This window comes from Schistocerca piceifrons, chromosome 4 (genome assembly GCF_021461385.2).
Source record: "Schistocerca piceifrons isolate TAMUIC-IGC-003096 chromosome 4, iqSchPice1.1, whole genome shotgun sequence".
In the NCBI taxonomy this organism is placed as follows: Eukaryota; Metazoa; Arthropoda; class Insecta; order Orthoptera; family Acrididae; genus Schistocerca; species Schistocerca piceifrons.
The window spans coordinates 83,319,781-83,341,543 of record NC_060141.1 but is presented as its reverse complement, the minus strand read 5'-3'; the positions used below and the strand labels follow the sequence as shown (position 1 = coordinate 83,341,543).

Genomic DNA, 21,763 nt, shown 5'->3' with positions numbered 1-21,763 from the left:
AAGAAGTGTGCCTGTAGTAGCTCCTCTGTTCCCACAATTTCTCTAGCCTTAATCCTAGCTAGTCTCCTCCTTGATCACCTCCACCCCTCTCCTCTGCCCTCACTCTTTCGTCTCTTCTAATTATGTAGCCCAATCCTCTCTCATACCAACTTTGGATTCCCCTCACTCCTTCTTCTCCTCTCTCTCTCTCTCTCTCTCTCTCTCATTTACACACACACACACACACACACACACACACACACACACACACACACACACATACACATAGTTTATGATTGTTAACAACAATAACTAAAGAACTTTCCTGGCAGATTAAAACTGTGTACCAGAACCAAGACTCAAACTCGTGACCTTGACTTTTTGCGGGCAAGGGCTCTACAGAATGAGCTACCCAAGCATGACTCATGACCAATCTTCACTGCTTAACTTCATTCTGGAAAAGTCATTATGGTTGAAAGCACTTTATCTTTACTATTTTAATCCCCCAACAACTGTTTACCCTCTCCATGGCACACAGTTTCTTTTGTCCTCCCAACATCCAATACTTCCTCATCCTCACTCATCTACTCTGACAATCACTCAGTCACCACTTCCATAATGGAAGTATGTGGAGTCCTGTGTGTGTGTGTGTGTGTGTGTGTGTGTGTGTGTGTGTGTGTGTGTGTAAGGGTGGGGGTGGGGGGGGGGGGTCCGCACAAGCATATAAGTGTGTGTGCGTGTGTGTGTGTGTGTGTGTGTGAGAGAGAGAGAGAGAGAGAGAGAGAGAGAGAGAGAGAGAGAGAGAGAGAGAGAGAAGGGGGGGGGGGGTTAATTTTTTTTTTATTTTTTATTTTTTTAGGGTGGGTGGGGGCAGGAGTAGTGCATCATTTTGTGAACTTTTGTGAGTGAGCATCTTACAAAAGGGAGACCATTTTGATCTTTTCCAGGTTGTTACATGGAAAATGACTGTAGACTTTCTTCATAATGAATACATGTGGTCATAGGAATGTGACTGATGATTGTTTATAGGTTAAGCTCTGCTGTGACTTATCTAACTGATAATCTGGCACACTGAGTGGTAATACAGTCTTCCAACTGATGATACATCATGTCACTATGCATAAATTTACTCATTTCTATAGTGTATCTGAGACCTGAACCATAATATAATACCAGATACGTTCATGGCTTTAAATTTTTTTCATTTTCACAAATGATCTTGAGATCTGTTTTTCATTACATAGTTCAACATTTCAATTTATAAGTTAGAGTATTTTCCCACAAAAAGAATACACTTACAATGTGATACTAATAAAACTTTTAAGAATCATCAAAGCAATGATGGTAACAAAAAGATAGTTGCTTCATCACAAGGAAAATTTTGTTGAAAATGGAGTTAACTGTGAAGTGTCAAACCTGTTCCTGTCACATGCATGGAGCGAGCCAATGTGAGAACCAGGGCACGATTTAGTTCCTCTGATTCTGCAGACACCAGTGTTTTAGGTTCACTAAGAAAGCGAGACAACTGTGGCTGGACTTCCGCACTGCCTAGGCCAGTGATCAATCGAAGTGCTGTGCTCTCAACACTAACAACAAAGAGAAATACTACATTCAAAATAATATTCATTTACAATTTCATTCCTTAATTATTTATTGTACTGCACGAACCAGACAATGAGAAACAATAATTTAATAATGCCATCAAAATTTTAGAGAATAAATATGATTCCAGAATGAGATTTTCACTCTGCAGCGGAGTGTGCGCTGATATGAAACTTCCTGGCAGATTAAAACTGTGTGCCCGACCGAGACTCGAACTCGGGACCTTTGCCTTTCGCGGGCAAGTGCTCTACCATCTGAGCTACTGAAGCACGACTCACGCCCGGTACTCACAGCTTTACTTCTGCCAGTACCTCGTCTCCTACCTTTCAAACTTTACAGAAGCTCTCCTGCGAACCTTGCAGAACTAGCACTCCTGAAAGAAAGGATATTGCGGAGACATGGCTTAGCCACAGCCTGGGGGATGTTTCCAGAATGAGATTTTCACTCTGCAGCGGAGTGTGCGCTGATATGAAACTTCGGGCACACAGTTTTAATCTGCCAGGATGTTTCAATAAATATGATCTTTTCATATTCTTTAACAGGGTGTATACACGGTTAAAAAAAGATTTTTCCCAGATTTCCCAGTTAAGAATACACTTTTTCTCGGCTGAAAATACACTTTTTCTTGACAATGAAAGCCTATTCCTTCTGTCTTAAGTGACAATATACTTTCGCTCGGAGTTGAAAAACTTATCAATCCTTTGAATAGTGAAGGTTATATATGCTGTCACAGAACTTCCTGGCACTTTATGAAAAAAAAAAAAAAAAAAAAAAAAAAAATCCTCATTTCGTAAAGATCTCTGATGTGCAACAATATTTACACTGCATATTTTCATACTACAAAGAGTAAACACAAATTCCACCAAATATAGCACAGTAGTTTACAAAGAACTGAAATCTAGACTGTCCATTCAGCAATGGCACTGAGCAGTCAATAGGAACAAAGCAAGAACTGCTACATGATTACTCAGGTTATGAACTTTTGTTCTCCCTCAAGGTATGACATTCATAAAAGTCACAATACAAACATAGCTGAGCTATGATATTGCAGTTTCTTTTGTGTGGGTACCTACCACTCAAAAGCTCCACTATACAAACAGTGGTTATCTTTACTCATTCCTCTACAACTGCAAATGATGATGTTTACTGAATGAAGTAATTTCATAACTAACCATGTGATATTCTATATTACACCATTTTCTGAAAAGAGGGTTTTAAAAATAATGTAAACTGCTTCAAAAATGTGCTCCTGAAAATAGTTTAGCATGACAAAAATATTGGCCACTAATTTCCTTTTTCCCCTCACATCAATAACATATCTGTTGTGTAATTAATTTAAGAGTAAAGGAAACAGCTCACTAAAAAGTAGATGTGTTGAACTGTCAACAATCACATAAAGACAGAGAACTTCGGTAGCTTTCAGATTAATTCTTTTTGAAGCTAGGTTATATGTACACACATATGTACAAACAAACAAACTGTGGGGTTACACTGCTATCTGATAGTCAGCAATGCTCTCAGTCTTATTTGATGACTGAATGTTTCTACTATTTGGTTAACTGATACCTCTATTCCTTAATTATATATATCCCACCAGAACTTTCCACTAACGTATTCATGTCTGTTGTGGCTATAAACTAGAAACCGTAACTTCACAATAATTTGCAAACAAGGGAAGGAAGGAAGATTTGAGTTTAATGTCCCATGCCAAGCCTGAAATAAGTTCTGCAGAAATTTTTACGAAGTCTCAGACGGTGTTGAGGAAAGATAGATAAGGCAGAATTGGTGGTGGAGTGTTTGTGTCTGTCAGTAGTGGTTTATCTTGCAGTGAAGTCGAAGTAGATACTCCGTGCGAATTGGTATTGGTGGAGGTTATACTTAACAGCCGAACTAAGTTAATAATTGGCTCCTTCTACCGACCCCCAGACTCCGATGATATAGTTGCTGAACAGTTCAGAGAAAATTTGAGTCTCCTACCAAATAAATACCCCACTCATACGGTTATAGTTGGTGGGGACTTCAACCTTCCCTCGATATGTTGGCAAAAATACTTGTTCAAAACCAGTGGTAGGCAGAAAACATCTTCCGAGATTGTCCTAAATGCTTTCTCCGAAAATTATTTCGAGCAGTTAATCCATGAACCCACGCGAATTGTAAACGGTTGCGAAAACACACTTGACCTCTTAGCCACAAACAATACAGAGCTAATAGAGAGCATCATGACTGATACAGGGATTAGTGATCACAAGGTCGTTGTAGCTAGGCTCAATACCATTTCTTCCAAATCCATGAGAAACAAACGCAAAATAATTTTATTTAAAAAAGTGGATAAAGTGTCACTAGAAGCCTTCCTAAGAGACAATCTCCATTCCTTCCGAACTAACTATGCAAATGTAGACTAGATATGGCTCAAATTCAAAGATATAGTAGCAACAGCAATTGAGAGATTCATACCTCATAATTTGGTAAGAGATGGAACTGATCCCCCATGGTACACAAAACAGGTCCGAACGCTGTTGCAGAGGCAACGGGAAAAGCATGCGAAGTTCAGAAGAACGCAAAATCCCGAAGATTGGCTAAAATTTACAGATGCGCGAAATTTGGCACGGACTTCAATGTAAGATGCCTTTAATAGGTTCCACAACGAAACATTGACTCGAAATTTGGTAGAAAATCTGAAGAAATTCTGGTTGTATGTAAAGTACACAAGCGGCAAGACGCAGTCAATACCTTCGCTGCACAGTGCCGATAGTACTGTTACCGACGACTGTGCCGCTAAAGCGGAGTTATTGAAAGCAGTTTTCTGAAATTCCTTCACCAGGGAAGACGAATGGAATATTCCAGAATTTGAAACACGAACAGCTGCTAGCATGAGTTTCTTAGAAGTAGATACCTTAGGGGTTGCGAAGCAACTCAAATCGCTTGATACGGGCAAGTCTTCAGGTCCAGATTGTATACCGATTAGGTTCTTTTCAGATTACGCTGATACAATAGCTCCCTACTTAGCAATCATATACAACTGCTCGCTCACCGATAGATCTGTACCTACAGATTGGAAAATTGCGCAGGTCGCACCAGTGTTTAAGAAGGGTAGTAGGAGTAATCCATCGAACTACAGACCTATATCATTGACGTCGGTTTGCAGTAGGGTTTTGGAGCATATACTGTATTCAAACATTATGAATCACCTCGAAGGGAACGATCTATTGATACGTAATCAGCATGGTTTCAGAAAACATCGTTCTTGTGTAACGCAGCTAGCTCTTTATTCGCACTAAGTAATGGCCGCTATCAACAGGGGATCTCAAGTTGATTCCGTATTTCTAGATTTCTGGAAAGCTTTTGACACCGTTCCTCACAAACGACTTCTAATCAAGCTGCGGGCCTATGGGGTATCGTCTCAGTTGTGCGACTGGATTCGTGATTTCCTGTCACGAAGGTCACAGTTCATAGTAATAGACGGCAAATCATCGAGTAAAACTGAAGTGATATCAGGTGGTCCCCAGGGAAGCGTCCTGGGACCTCTGCTGTTCCTGATCTATATAAATGACCTGGGTGACAATCTGAGCAGTTCTCTTAGGTTGTTCGCAGATGATGCTGTAATTTACCGTCTAGTAAGGTCATCCGAAGACCAGTATCAGTTGCAAAGCGATTTAGAAAAGATTGCTGTATGGTGTGGCAGGTGGCAGTTGACGCTAAATAACGAAAAGTGTGAGGTGATCCACATGAGTTCCAAAAGAAATCCGTTGGAATTTGATTACTCGACAAATAGTACAATTCTCAAGGCTGTCAATTCAATTAAATACCTGGGTGTTAAAATTACGAGCAACTTCAGTTGGAAAGACCACATAGATAATATTGTGGTGAAGGCGAGCCAAAGGTTGCGTTTCATTGGCAGGACACTTAGAAGATGCAACAAGTCCACTAAAGAGACAGCTTACACTACACTCGTTCGTCCTCTGTTAGAATATTGCTGCACGGTGTGGGATCCTTACCAGGTGGGATTGACGGAGGACATCGAAAGGGTGCAAAAAAGGGCAGCTCGTTTTGTATTATCACGTAATAGGGGAGAGAGTGTGGCAGATATGATACACGAGTTGGGATGGAAGTCATTAAAGCAAAGACGGTTTTAGTCGCGGCGAGATCTATTTATGAAATTTCAGTCACCAACTTTCTCTTCCAAATGCGAAAATATTTTGTTGAGACCAACCTAAATAGTTAGGAATGATCATCAAAATAAAATAAGAGAAATCAGAGCTCGAACAGAAAGGTTTAGGTGTTCGTTTTTCCCGCGCGCTGTTCGGGCGTGGAATGGTAGAGAGATAGTATGATTGTGGTTCGATGAACCCTCTGCCAAGCACTTAAATGTGAATTGCAGAGTAATCATGCAGATGTAGATTAATGAGAGAGCACGTGGTCAGACTGGTGCAGGAAACTCTTCAATGGAACTATCCAATTTGTAAAAGAAATAATCAGTATAATTGCCCACTGCCTACATAAAGGAAATCTAAACATACAAAAATGCTTGTGCGTATGTTTCACATCTACTCTCAAACCACTTTATCGATTTCAACTGAACTTTGTACACATACCACTTTGAACTTTGTACACACACCACTTACTGCCTGTAGGGGTACGAACCAATTACCAATTTTGGGGGGGGGGGGGGGGGGGGGGGACTGGAAACAAGGTGACATAGAAGGTGGACACAGAGAGGGGAAGGAGGAGATGGACAGAGACAGGAAGGAGATGGAGAGGTGAGGGTAGGAGGTGATGGACGGAGAGGGTGTAGGAGGAGACGGACAGAGATATGGAGGAGGAGATGGCAGATAAAAGGTTTGCTTTTGTTCTATAGTATTAATTTCATTGTGTTAATCAGTTTTTGGCTTAAAATGCCATCTTCAGAGCTTTATTAACTGTCACTCTGAAGAAACAATTATAACAGTCAACTTCAAACAAAGTGTATTTTTGTGTACCATCATAATCATTGTTCTTTTTGTCATAGTCACACATATGTGAATATTTTATGTACTTCATTCACTCGCACATAGTAAACATCTTTTTTTTTTTTTTGCACTCCCAACTCCTTAATGTGTGATGTTGTAGCCAACTTACATATAACTCATAACAAAATTTTATCCCAAATATTTTTCTCATCTACAGCAACAATAAGTATAATTGTTGAAAAATTTAGCAACCAATCGCACAAAAGAAAATTTATTTCTTTATTGGTTTCAGGCAGCATAGTAATGTAGTTCCAAGTCACAGATCCTTGTTGCACAACATGCTTCATACCATGCTTTCATGAAAATGAGGTGTGAGGCACATTGTGTGACTGGGGGCTGTGGCTGGGGACTAGACTACTATGATGCACAGATCTGCTTATTTTTGAAGCTCACTAATAATGCGATAATTTTGATTTTCTGAAGAAGAGCACTAGGTGCCTGAAACCGATAAAGAAATAAATTTTCTTTTGTGCAACTGGTTGCTGAGTTTTGAAAATCCTTTTATAAAATGCTTAATATTATAATTAACATTGTGATGATATTAGTCCTATGATTTTGCATTCAAACAGACAACGTTGGAGTTCGAGGCTTCAATTAGGCAAATCAAAGCAAGAAATTAAACTTTTTTTTGTTAATGTGGCTCTCTGCTATAGCGGTTTATGCTTGAGCATCAGGTAAGCAGATTCTGTGTTTAAATCTCGAATTTTGAACATTCTTATTTAAAATGTTCATTCTAAACTTAAAGATTAAATTAACTAAGGGGAAGACATCACAAGTAAATGACACGACAATGGAGTATTTGCAGTTGCAGAAACACATAGGTGAAAGAGAATCACAACAAATACATAGCAGGCCATTGGCAATGAAATTCAAGTCTAGATTTTGAGTGATTATATTACAGAGAGAAAAAAAATCAGGATTTCAGTACTTTCATACCAGAGATGAAGCTGAGTTTGATTCGTCTGAGGTACAGCAGCGAGGCTATGCAGATGAGACAGCAGCTGAACACGGTAATGAGGCTGGATGTGATGCATACGATAACTGAACATCTCCAATAGAGTATACAAAATTCCCCAAGCATGTGATTTAAAAACAGTGGGCAGCAACTGACCTGAAAAACAAAATTATGCATGAAATATGAAACAATTATACAAATGAAACAAAAATTTGATTACAGGAAAATGGACACTTCTGGATTTTATTTGGTAAGAAAACATAATGTATCAATGTTGTTAAGCGCACTCAAATCATATATGAAGGGAAATAAAGATCAATCTTTACTAATAACCAAAACAACATTCGGATGTAAAATAAGTAGATACAAAAACTATTAGTACACAATTTTTGTGAAAGCTAAACATTAAACAAAAGACTAAGATGGGGTACAAAAATATCATATAGCCGTATGAAAATTTTTATAAAATTAATAATGTAATGAATGGCTGATGCAAATGTAAAGGTAAGGTGGTAAAAGTAATCATTCAGGGGGACGGGCAGGTAATTTATGATTACCATAAAAATAAGACCATGATGCTGAAATAAGTGACAGTTGACAGAATAATTGTCAGATATCTATTTATTCATTCCTTAGTTCATGTCACTAGAGAAAGCATTATTCATGCCTTGTGTAAGTATCAAACTAACACTTGGGATACTTTTCCTTCACACAACAATGTCGCTTTGATTCTGTGTTAAATCACAGTCTCCCAGTAGTTATGTGGGTGACCCAGTTCACAGACTGAAGGACCCTCCAACAGACAACTGTCACCATAGTGTTCATCCAGGATACTTTTCGTGTCAATGGCTGCCCCCCCCCCCCCCCTTTTTAAATGAGCCAGTAATGAATGAATAATTTATCAGAGCAACTTGTGTATTTCATATTAAGATTATGGACACATACTCAAAGAGGCCCCCCATGAACCTTGGACCTTGCCATTGGTGGGGAGGCTTGTGTGCCTCAGCAATACAGATAGCCGTACCGTAGGTGCAACCACAACGGAGGGGTATCTGTTGAGAGTTCAGACAAACGTGTGGTTGCTGAAGAGGGGCAGCAGCAGTAGTTGAGGGGCAACAGTCTGGATGTTTGACTGATCTGGCCTTGTAACACTAACCAAACGGGCCTTGCTGTGCAGGTACTGCGAATGGCTGAAAGCAAGGGGAAACTACAGCTGTAATTTTTCCCGAGGGCATGCAGCTTTACTGTATGGTTCAATGATGATGGCGTCCTCTTGGGTAAAATATTCCGGAGGTAAAATAGTCCCCCATTCAGATCACCGGGCGAGGACTACTCAGGAGGACGTTGTTATCAGGAAAAAGAAAACTGGAGTTCTACGGATCGGAGTGTGGAATGTCAGATCCCTTAATCAGGCAGGTAGGTTAGAAAATTTAAAAAGGGAAATGGATAGGTTAAAGTTAGATATAGTGGGAATTAGTGAAGTTCGGTAGCAGGAGGAACAAGACTTCTGGTCAGGTGACTACAGGGTGGTTGTTGTTGTTGTGGTCTTCAGTCCTGAGACTGGTTTGATGCAGCTCTTCATGCTACTCTATCCTGTGCGAGCTTTTTCATCTCCCAGTACCTACTGCAACCTACATCCTTCTGAATCTGCTTAGTGTATTCATCTCTTGGTCTCCCTCTACGATTTTTACCCTCCACGCTGCCCTCCAACACTAAATTGGTGATCCCTTGATGCCTCAGAACATGTCCTACCAACCGATCCCTTCTTCTGGTCAAGTTGTGCCACAAACTTCTCTTCTCCCCAATCCTATTCAATACTTCCTCATTAGTTATGTGATCTACCCATCTAATCTTCAGCATTCTTCTGTAGCACCACATTTTGAAAGCTTCTATTCTCTTCTTGTCCAAACTATTCATCGTCCATGTTTCACTTCCATACATGGCTACACTCCATACAAATACTTTCAGAAATGACTTCCTGACACTTAAATCAATACTGGATGTTAACAAATTTCTCTTCTTCAGAAACGCTTTCCTTGCCATTGCCAGCCTACATTTTATATCCTCTCTACTTCGACCATCATCAGTTATTTTGCTCCCCAAATAGCAAAACTCCTTTACTACTTTAAGTGCCTCATTTCCTAATCTAATTCCCTCAGCATCACCCGACTTAATTAGACTACATTCCATTATCCTTGTTTTGCTTTTGTTGATGTTCATCTTATATCCTCCTTTCAAGACACTGTCCATTCCATTCAACTGCTCTTCCAAGTCCTTTGCTGTCTCTGACAGAATTACAATGTCATCGGCGAACCTCAAAGTTTTAATTTCTTCTCCATGAATTTTAATACCTACTCCGAATTTTTCTTTTGTTTCCTTTACTGCTTGCTCAATATACAGATTGAACAACATCGGGGGGAGGCCACAACCCTGTCTTACTCCCTTCCCAACCACTGCTTCCCTTTCATGTCCCTCGACTCTTATAACTGCCATCTGGTTTCTGTACAAATTATAAATAGCCTTTCGCTCCCTGTATTTTATCCCTGCCACCTTTAGAATTTGAAAGAGAGTATTCCAGTCAACATTGTCAAAAGCTTTCTCTAAGTCTACAAATGCTAGAAACGTAGGTCTGCCTTTCCTTAATCTTTCTTCTAAGATAAGTCGTAAGGTCAGTATTGCCTCACGTGTTCCAGTGTTTCTACGGAATCCAAACTGATCTTCCCCGAGGTTGGCTTCTACTAGTTTTTCCATTTGTCTGTAAAGAATTCGTGCTAGTATTTTGCAGCTGTGACTTATTGAGCTGATAGTTCGGTAATTTTCACATCTGTCAACACCTGCTTTCTTTGGGATTGGAATTATTATATTCTTCTTGAAGTCTGAGGGTATTTCGCCTGATTCATACATCTTGCTCACCAGATGGTAGAGTTTTGTCAGGACTGGCTCTCCCACTGCCGTCAGTAGTTCCAATGGAATGTTGTCTACTCCGGGGGCCTTGTTTCGACTCAGGTCTTTCAGTGCTCTGTCAAACTCTTCACACAGTATCATATCTCCCATTTCATCTTCATCTACATCCTCTTCCATTTCCATAATATTGTCCTCAAGTACATCGCCCTTGTATAGACCCTCTATATACTCCTTCCACCTTTCTGCTTTCCCTTCTTTGCTTAGAACTGGGTTTCCATCTGAGCTCTTGATATTCATACAAGTCGTTCTCTTATCTCCAAAGGTCTCTTTAATTTTCCTGTAGGCAGTATCTATCTTACCCCTAGTGAGATAGGCCTCTACATCCTTACATTTGTCCTATAGCCATCCCTGCTTAGCCATTTTGCACTTCCTGTCGATCTCACTTTTGAGACGTTTGTATTCCTTTTTGCCTGTTTCACTTACTGCATTTTTATATTTTCTCCTTTCATCAATTAAATTCAATATTTCTTCTGTTACCCAAGGATTTCTACTAGCCCTCGTCTTTTTACCTACTTGATCCTGTGCTGCCTTCACTACTTCATCCCTCAAAGCTACCCATTCTTCTTCTACTGTATTTATTTCCCCCATTCCTGTCAATTGCTCCCTTATGCTCTCCCTGAATCTGTGTACAACCTCTGGTTCTTTTAGTTTATCCAGGTCCCATCTCCTTAAATTCCCACCTTTTTGCAGTTTCTTCAGTTTTAATCTACAGGTCATAACCAATAGATTGTGGTCTGAGTCCACATCTGCCCCTGGAAATGTCTTACAATTTAAAACCTGGTTCCTAAATCTCTGTCTTACCATTATATAATCTATCTTATACCTTTTAGTATCTCCAGGGTTCTTCCATGAATACAACCTTCTTTCATGATTCTTAAACCAAGTGTTAGTTATGATTATGTTGTGCTCTGTGCAAAATTCTACCAGGCGGCTTCCTCTTTCATTTCTGTCCCCCAATCCATATTCACCTACTATGTTTCCTTCTCTCCCTTTTCCTACACTCGAATTCCAGTCACCCATGACTATTAAATTTTCGTCTCCCTTCACAATCTGAATAATTTCTTTTATTTCATCATACATTTCTTCAATTTCTTCATCATCTGCAGAGCTAGTTGGCATATAAATTTGTACTACTGCAGTAGGTGTGGGCTTCGTATCTATCTTGGCCACAATAATGCGTTCACTAAGCTGTTTGTAGTAGCTTACCCGCATTCCTATTTTCCTATTCATTATTTAACCTACTCCTGCATTACCCCTATTTGATTTTGTGTTTATAACCCTGTAGTCACCTGACTAGAAGTCTTGTTCCTCCTGCCACCGAACTTCACTAATTCCCACTATATCTAACTTCAACCTATCCATTTCCCTTTTTAAATTTTCTAACCTACCTGTCCGATTAAGGGATCTGACATTTCACGCTCCAATCCGTAGAATGCCAGTTTTCTTTCTCCTGATAACGACATCCTCTTAAGTAGTCCCCGCCCGGAGATCCGAATGGGGGACTATTTTACCTCCGGAATATTTTACCCAAGAGGACGCCATCATCATGTAATCATACAGTAAAGCTGCATGCCCTCGGGAAAAATTACGGCTGTAGTTTCCCCTTGCTTTCAGCCGTTCGCAGTACCAGCACAGCAAGGCCATTTTGGTTATTGTTACAAGGCCACATCAGTCAATCATCCAGACTGTTGCCCTTGCAACTACTGAAAAGGCTGCTGCCCCTCTTCAGGAACCACACGTTTGTCTGGCCTCTCAACAGATACCCCTCCATTGTGGTTGCACCTACGGTACGGCTATCTGTATCGCTGAGGCACGCAAGCCTCCCCACCAACGGCAAGGTCCATGGTTCATGGGGGGGGGACTACAGGGTTATAAACACAAAATCAAATAGGGGTAATGCAGGAGTAGGTTTAATAATGAATAGGAAAATAGGAATGCGGGTAAGCTACTACAAACAGCATAGTGAACGCATTATTGTGGCCAAGATAGATACGAAGCCCACACCTACTACAGTAGTACAAGTTTATATGCCAACTAGCTCTGCAGATGACGAAGAAATTGAAGAAATGTATGATGAAATAAAAGATATTATTCAGATTGTGAAGGGAGACGAAAATTTAATTGTCATGGGTGACTGGAACTCGATAGTAGGAAAATAAAGAGAAGGAAACGTAGTAGGTGAATATGGAATGGGATTAAGGAATGAAAGAGGAATCCGCCTGGTAGAATTTTGCACAGAGCATAACTTAATCATAGCCAACACTTGGTTCAAGAATCATAAAAGAATGTTGTACACATGGAAGAGGCCTGGAAATACTAAAAGGTATCAGATAGATTATATTATGGTAAGACAGAGATTTAGGAACCAGGTTTTAAATTGTAAGACATTTCCAGGTGCAGATGTGGACTCTGACCACAATCTATTGGTCATGAACTGTAGATTAAAACTGAAGAAACTGCAAAAAGGTGGGAATTTGAGATGGGACCTGGATAAACTGAAAGAACCAGAGGTTGTAGAGACCTTCAGGGAGAGCATTAGGGAATGACTGATAAGAATGGGGGAAAGAAATACAGTAGAAGAAGAATGGGTAGCTTTGAGAGATGAAATAGTGAAGGTAGCAGAGGATCAAGTAGGTAAAAAGACAAGGGCTAGCAGAAATCATTGGGTAACAGAAGATATATTGAATTTAATTGACGAAAGGAGAAAATATAAAAATGCAGTAAAAGAAGCAGGCAAAAAGGAATACAAACGTCTCAAAAATGAGATTGACACGAAGTGCAAAATGGCTAAGCAGAGATGGCTAGAGGACAAATGTAAGGATATAGAGGCGCATGTCACTAGGGTTAAGATGGATACTGCTTACAGGAAAATTGAAGAGACCTTTGAAGAAAAGAGAACAACTTGCATGAATATCTAGAGCTCAGATGGAAACCAAGTTCAAAGCAAAGAAGGCAAAGAAGAAAGTTGGAAGGAGTATATAGAGGGTCTATACAAGGGCGATGTTCTTGAGAACAATGTTATAGAAATGGAAGACACAGTAGATGAAGATGAAATAGGAGGTATGATACTGCGTGAAGAGTTTGACAGAGCACTGAAAGACCTGAGTCGAAACAAGGCCCCCGGAGTAGACAACATTCCATTGGAACTACTGAAGGCAGTGGGAGAGCCAGGCCTAACAAAACTCTATCATCTAGTGAGCAAGATGTATGAGACAGGCGAAATACCCTCAGACTTCAAGAAGAATATAATAATTCCAATCCCAAAGAAAGCACGTGTTGACAGATGTGAAAATTACCAAACTATCAGTTTAATAAGCCACGGATGCAAAACACTAACACAAATTCTTTACAGATGAATTGAAAAACTGGTAGAAGCTGACCTTGGGGAAGATCAGTTTGGATTCCATAGAAATGTTGGAACACGTGAGGCAATACTGACCCTATGACTTATCTTAGAAAATAGATTAAGGAAAGGAAAACCCACGTTTCTAGCATTTTGTAGATTTAAGAGAAAGCTTTTGACAATGTTGACTGGAATACTCTCTTTCAAATTCTGAAGGTGGCAGGGGTAAAATACAGGGAGCAAAAGGCTATTTGCAATTTGTGCAGAAACCAGATGGCAGTTATAAGAGTCGAGGGGCATGAAAGGGAAGCAGTGGTTCGGAAGGGAGTGAGACAGGGTTGTAGCCTATCCCCGATGTTATTCAATCTGTATATTGAGCAAGCAGTAAAGGAAACAAAAGAAAAATTCGGAGTAGGTATTAAAATCCATGGAGAAGAAATAAAAACTTTGAGATTCGCCGATGACATTGTAATTATGTCAGAGACAGCAAAGGACCTGGAAGAGCAGCTGAACGGAATGGACAGTGTCTTGAAAGAAGGATATAAGATGAACATCAACAAAAGCAAAATGAGGATAATGGAATGTAGTCTAATTAAATCGGGTGATTCTGAGGGAATTAAGATTAGGAAATGAGAGGCGTAAAGTAGTAAATGAGTTTTGCTATTTGGGGAGCAAAATAACTGATGATAGTCAAAGTAGGGAGGATATAAAACGTAGACTGGCAATGGCAAGAAAAGCATTTCTGAAGAAGAGAAATTTGTTAACATCGAGTATAGATTTAAGCGTCAGGAAGTCATTACTGAAAGTATTTGTATGGAGAGTAGCTATGTATGGAAGTGAAACGTGGACGATAAATAGTTTAGACAAGAAGAGAATAGAAGCTTTCGAAATGTGGTGCTACAGAAGAATGCTGAAGATTAGATGGTTAGATCACATAACTAATGAGGAGGTATTGAATAGAATTGGAGAGAAGAGAAATTTGTGGCACAACTTGACTAGGAGAAGGAATTGGTTGGTGGGGCATATTCCGAGGCATCAAGGGATCATCAGTTTAGTATTGGAGAGCAGAGTGGAGGGTAAAAATCATAGAGGGAGACCAAGAGATGAATATACTAAACAGATTCAGAAGGATGTAGGTTGCAGTAGGTACTGGGAGATGAAGAAGCTTGCACAGGATAGAGTAGCATGGAGAGCTGCATCAAACCAGTCTCAGGACTGAAGACCACAACAACAACAACTCAAAGAGAATGTGGGTAAAAAGCTTTGTGCAGCCATCCCGATTCATTTTTCTTGGTTTCACTAAATGCCTGTATTTATTTATGCCAGCAGGATGACTTCATGCAAATTAAAGGATGATGCCTTTGATGAGACTTCTGCTATCCTTAAGTAAACCAAACTAGCATCTCACCTCTAATGAGTCAATGACAATCAGATGTTGATCTTTGTGTGTAATTACTTCTTTTTTGGGTATTTTAAGCTACCTACAGTTTTGTTGTTACAACTGAGCAACATTCTCAAATGTTAGTGAGTTACTGATGACTATTAATAGGTTGGCGTTATGCCACAGAAACAGCACCGTGGTCCATTTTTAAGTGCTGAACCTTGTTGTATTTATGTTTGACTCACACAATACAATAGAATGTAACAATACCAGAGAAGGAAAGTTGCTACTCACCATATAGCAGAGCTGCTGAGTCGTGATAGGCACCACAAAAAGATGCACACAATTGTAGCTTTCGGCCATATAGGTCTTTGTCAGCAGTAGACACACACACACACACACACACACACACACACACACACACACACATATGCAAATGCAACTTGCACACACGTCTGCAGTCTCAGAAAACTGAAACCACACTGGACAATACAACAGAAGTTTGATGCAAAGATGCCATCCATATATGATTTAATTTTAATATTTCCTCTACACTGAAAAAGTTTCCAACTACATGAAGACGTGTGGTAATTACTGATTTTAGTGAGAACTTGTGTGTTAATAAAATCAATTAATGGGTCACCATTGCTTTGCAGTAAGTTCTGCCACAGCCAAACTTCTGTACCTCCCACACTAGATTATCTTTTCATTTCAAAATGTATTCCTCTACGGTACCTCAAATGTGAAACACTCCCAGGGTGTATATGCAGACAAGAAACAAAACACGCTCATTTTTTCCCAGATAAAAATATACTTTTCCTGGGTGAAAATACACTATACCATGGGTATATTTTTTTTGTGTTATCAATTCTTTGAACAGTGAAGGTTTTATACACCGGTGCAGAATTTCCCGGCACTTTAGGAAACGAAACCCAGATAAAATAACGCGTTTCGGCACTATCTTCCATGCACAGCAATGTGTCCACTTCATATTTTCATAAAACGGAAGTGTAAATAGGAATTTCACCAAATATAGCACGATAGCTTCCGAAGCACTGAAATTGAGATCGTGGTGCACCTTTGTCAGTCAATCATAGTTCATGTCACATGATATTACCAGCAAAAGACAGCAGATATTCAGAGCATAAGACATGCAATGTAGTCAGCCAATAGCACATCACTGTTCAGTTCTGCGAATACACACACACAGTATAGCTAAAAGAAAAGCTAAGCTCTCACATAAATATTGGTAGTCAAAATGTTTTTGCTGTGGGCCCTCCTGTGACGTAGCAAGTTATTATGAGATAACATTCATTGCAGTAAAGCATGCAGCCGTGTACCTCGGTGGCTGCAGGATTGTCTTTGCTATGACTCACAGCGTAGCTGATGCTACAAGCTGTGAGAACGGTCTCAAGTAACATCTAGTAGGAACGTAAATTCATACACCCTACGAATCTAAATAAACCATAGTAATTATAAACCAATTTTGTTCGAACTAAGTAACTATCTTTTGTTATTAAGAAAAGAATCATGTCAAAATTTCAAATTTTTATCTCGTATAGTTCCAGAGATTGAGAAAATTACTTAAATGTCCAAAAACTGACAATTATGTTTCAAAACTCAGTTAGGAACAATAGCAGTTTGTCTTTTATTATCATCTAAAGTCATGAACAGAGTTCTCAGTGTATTAACTCACTTAATTGGAATTGTCTTTTCAAAACTTTTAATTACTCTGCATTTCATAGTGTAAAAGAATCATTCAAAATTATTATCTGCTTATTATTTTGTTGTGTGTATACATGGGAATGAATGAGAGAGTGACCGGGTGACATATGTAAGAACTTAATACTATTTTATGTAAAAACTTATGAAATTGAATTGTGGGAAAATTGTGGTGCAACCACAAAGCTGATGATGTATGTCGATGTGTGCTTTCTTTTGTAAGAGAGCAGCCAGAATAGAAGTCGGAATTGGAAAAAGTTTCAAAATTAATTTACAGATTATTTTGCATTTTGGTCTATTTTATTAAACATTATATTAGAAATTGGCTGTGTAATAACGTCAATGATTTTCTGAGTAGTGATTGGCTCAGGAAAGTTTTGCCGTCTGAATGATCTAGAAGGATCAATCTGATTGGTTATTCACACCATTAGCCAATCAGAATTAAGCAGTTCCATGCACAGAAAGTTAGATAGGCTGAGAGTGGGGTGGCCTCTAGAGAGTCGCTAGCCAACCTTTGTACGTGTAACATCATGCTAAATGTCGCCGAGAAAATAACTTGTAAAATGAAGAACTGTTGAGTTCATTGCTGATAGGAAGTGTCGTGACTCAGGCAGTTTAAGTTACGAACATTGTGAGGATTGATTAATTAATTGATGTGTTATGAGTGTGTGATATTTCAGTCTTCATGAAATTCCGTGTGGCATATTCCGTATACTTTAAGGAATACTTGGGCGAGTACTTCTAACTTTGAAGACCACTGATACGACCGAAGTTTCAACTCGCTATAGTAGTGGGTCAGTAACTAGTAACTGTCAGATCGAACATTAATCGGGTCAGACTGGTAGATATTCTGCCCCCCCCCCCCCCCTTTTGAGAACATTTTGTACAGATTGTGAGATGGGAATAGTAGAGCAGTTAAAATAGTAAATTTGGACTTCTAGCAAATTTAGGTGCTTCCTTAAGAATAAAAACCAGTTCACTAAAATTTCCAAAGGCTTACTGCAGGTAAACTGCATTTACCCACCACCCAAACCCAAAATTTGTTAAAATGAACTTACAGGAATTGATTTTCAACTTGAGTTACGTGGCCTCTGTGTAGTAGGTATTAGTTCGTAGTTTCATCAATGCTGCTTTACACGGCCTAATGAGTATCTGCTACTGCAGAGTGAAGGGACATCGTAAGGAAGCCACACTGAGGTAGGTGGGCAAATCTAATGATATAAACAGTACAAACGAGCGACGACGACAACACAACCCGCCCTGCCGCACTCCCCCCCCCCCCCCCCCCCCTCCCAACCCAAGGGTGTAGTTAGGCAGGATCCTAAGAGCATAGCTTAAACTGAAGCAGCAGAATAGCCTATTTCCAGTAAGTGCAATTATAGAGTTCACTGCTGTGCAGTGGACATTTCTTGGCCAACCTGCCCGAATAAATGTTATAGCAACCACTTCGACTTTTACACAGAAAAGTCAATTACGTGTGAACTTGCTCATGAACCCATCACACACTTTTTTACAAGGATAATTGTACTTCTTGCCATTATTATTGAATAATTTTTAATCTGTGAAAGAACTAAAATGAATTAAAAAAATGAACCTTGACTGAATAATATGTAATCTACTGAAGAACTAAAATAAATATGAATGAACCTTGGAGCTTGGTCTTTTTTAGTGTGTGTTACCCTTTAAGATATATCAAACACAAATGTGCCAGTAAAATTTTAAATAGGGGCATAAATGGCTGGTCTTCTGGGTCCAAAATTTTTCTAAGTGATTGGCCCTGAGATTCAACAAGAAATTTTTGCTGCTGGCTGATGCTTGTGTGTACTTTGTTTTGCTGTTGTAAATGGAGCATTTTCTTTGCACTAAGGTTTTATTTTGGTGTTATTCTCTCATTGATGTTTCACTGATGCAGTATTATTCGTCAGAAGGAGGCTACAGTAAAATTCTTAGTTAGAGTATCAGTTCTTACCAGTCAAAATTACAAAAATTTAACTGAAAACTAAAACACTGAAAAACTCTCAGAATTCTAAAAAAAAAAATTCCCAGGTTTTTCCTGGATAAAATCTTTCCCAGGTTTTCCTCAGATTTCCCATTTGTCCCGGGGCATATAACCCTGACTCAATTTGTAACAAAGGGATCTTGATTGTGTTTATCTGATTTCAAACACTCAGTATATTTTTTCTTCTTCATTATTTAGTAAACTAGGAAGAACAGCTTTCTCTGATGGAGCTACATTTGTTGTTGCTCAAATGGTCTTTATGATTTTTGCACAAGAGTACCTGTTAACTCTGGAAACACGGCTGAGGTTTTACACCTCAGGTGTGCATTGACCAAGTTCATACACATGTTTCACATAGTATGGGTGTGCCTATCACACCCCTTTTCTCCGTAGAATGGTAATTTGAGAGTATGAGCACATCTGTACGATTGTATTAGCTCCTTGTAAATGATGTGACCATCCAATCTCCATTTGCTGAAAGCTGCCTAACCTGTATTTTTACTAATTTTGGACAATTTAGGTTGCCCCGTGGGCTCCTATCCAACCTTTTCCACTTCTTTGTTTACTATTTCATTTCTATCCTTCAGAATAATGAATACCCGATTCCAAATTCTGTTCAATTTTGTGAACATTAGTTTCAGCCAAACCCCAGTTAAAAGTATTAATAAATATGATTGATAACAATGGAAATAAGTATACATCAAGAAAATGCTAATCAAATACTGACTACACTAATAATAAGAGAACTTCTATACAAAACACAAAACCAACTAATGGCTCCCTTCCTCAGACAAATAGCAAACAGAAAAGCATGGAATTTGGTAAGTATAATGTATAGGAAGATATGATTCTTGGCACTACAAGTGACATGACTTCCAGTCTCTCATATTAATTTTAACTGTTATTTTTATTACAGTGTTTATTTATAGTTTCAATGTTACACTCATTAATTGGCAATGTTGTCATAAAAACATATAACACGTGCACTACCTGGGGAGTCTTTTAGAAAATGATATTTATAAATGACTTTACTTACTAATAAATCCTTTGATGCCAAGTGATTCTATTTCCGTGTATACCAGCAGCCGACTATAGGTCTCAACAAGTGCAGGAGCAAGTGCCAGATTTGACTTTGCTTGGGCCAGCTTTATTACATGAGTGACAATACTGTGGATGAGGCTCATCTTGGAGTGCACAGTAAGGGAGTCAAGAATTGACATGGACAATGGAGTTGTGGGTCCACTTGCTAGAGCTGCATTGTTGGACATTGGAAGCAAAGGAGCCTGTTGTGGCCCCTTCTGAGTGCCCAGGATCGTCTCTACTAGGGCTGCCATTGGCCGTGAAAAATATTCCTGGTTTGTGGAGTATGCATTGCAGAGTAGAGCAATGCGGTAATCGGAGCCCATGCACAAGCCTGAATTGCTTGGCATTACCAAGTGTTGCAGGAACCTGTATCACAAAACAATAACAGTGAAATGTGAGTATGTCACTGTAACAGAAACAACTTTTTTGTGAATGTTCCCCCTGAAAAGCAAAAAAGGTTCCCCCAATATCAATATGCAAACTACTATTTTACTTACTGAACAAAGTCTACTATGGTACACTTCTACCACCATCCATAAAAACTATAGGACGTTTACTCTAAAAAACAAAAGTTGATATGAGGCAATCAGTATCTGCAAATAACCTAGAAGCCCTGAACCTCCACCTTCTGTATGGCAAGCCCAATCACCTTGTACACCCTAAAGTGGTCAGTTACTGTGCTTATTGCATTTCCACCTAAAGATCTCTGCCCTAGTCAAATAACACCTTCAACTCACATATACAGCCTACCTTTCTACATTACAAAGTACGACCACTTCATTCACGGCTTCACTGCATTTCCTATCCCATTATTACCAGGCTTCTTGCTACTCACTGGTAGCGAACTTTCTCATATACTAACATCTTCCACACCTAGGGCCTTCTCAGTGTCATTCACTGCCTTTCCCAGCATACTTTGAGCTACTAAACCATTTGTTCTTTATGGTACACATGATGAAGCACATTCAGAACTACTATTTTCTTTGAGTCATTGAAGAGAATATGTACAAACAAATCCACAGTACATCAACTAGCGTGTTACCCTTACATTTCTAATAGTTCATAGGTCACTTACACAAATCCATTCTAGGCAAGTAGTCCCAAACACTGCACCTAGTTCAGATTCATAAACGAGATACTTTCTCTTCATTATTTCTTAACCTCAACACTTTCTCTTAAATAATAATCACTCGGACATCCTACGCTCAATGAACCAAATCCACAGATATGAACCACCACTTCCATTATGTCCAACAAATCACATTTTGATAACTACTGCCTCTTCCACAGAAAGAACAAGAAATCTGTTCTGTATGTGATGGATCTGTAGTGATGAGCAGACTCTTCACTAATGTACTGAAGATAATGTCAATATATTCTTAGATAGGTATAATCCTCAAAACCTTGTGATATATCCTCTCATACACTTCAATGTTCCAAATTAGACTTGCTAACAAGTAACAAGAACAGTGAAACCACATTCTCCACCAGTGCTTTACAAATCTTTCATTATCTTAAAATGACGAATATCCTCATTAAAATACTTTTCAAATTTCTCAAAGGTGTACTATACCACCCATCCAACCTATGAAATATCCTGGTACATCACTGAATCGTTTCTACTTTCAACTTCTTTCCATGTGGGTCATATCAAAGGCATCGAAATTGACCTGATCCACACTCTCATCCATTTTTCATACCCTTTTCCAATCCTATAATAGGTTATATC

General features: G+C 39.2%; 1 protein-coding gene across 1 annotated transcript in view; it reads right to left on the bottom strand.

The window, feature by feature from the left end:
• LOC124794734 (mediator of RNA polymerase II transcription subunit 23) overlaps window positions 1–21,763 on the bottom strand; it is a 212,273-nt gene that overhangs the window by 80,263 nt on the left and 110,247 nt on the right. The window contains exons 9-11 of the mRNA XM_047258334.1: window positions 19,988–20,400; window positions 7,524–7,698; window positions 1,396–1,565 (exon numbers count right to left, since the gene is read on the bottom strand). Of these exons, the coding sequence (XP_047114290.1) occupies window positions 1,396–1,565; window positions 7,524–7,698; window positions 19,988–20,400 (758 nt within the window). The remainder of the gene's footprint in view (window positions 1–1,395; window positions 1,566–7,523; window positions 7,699–19,987; window positions 20,401–21,763) is intronic.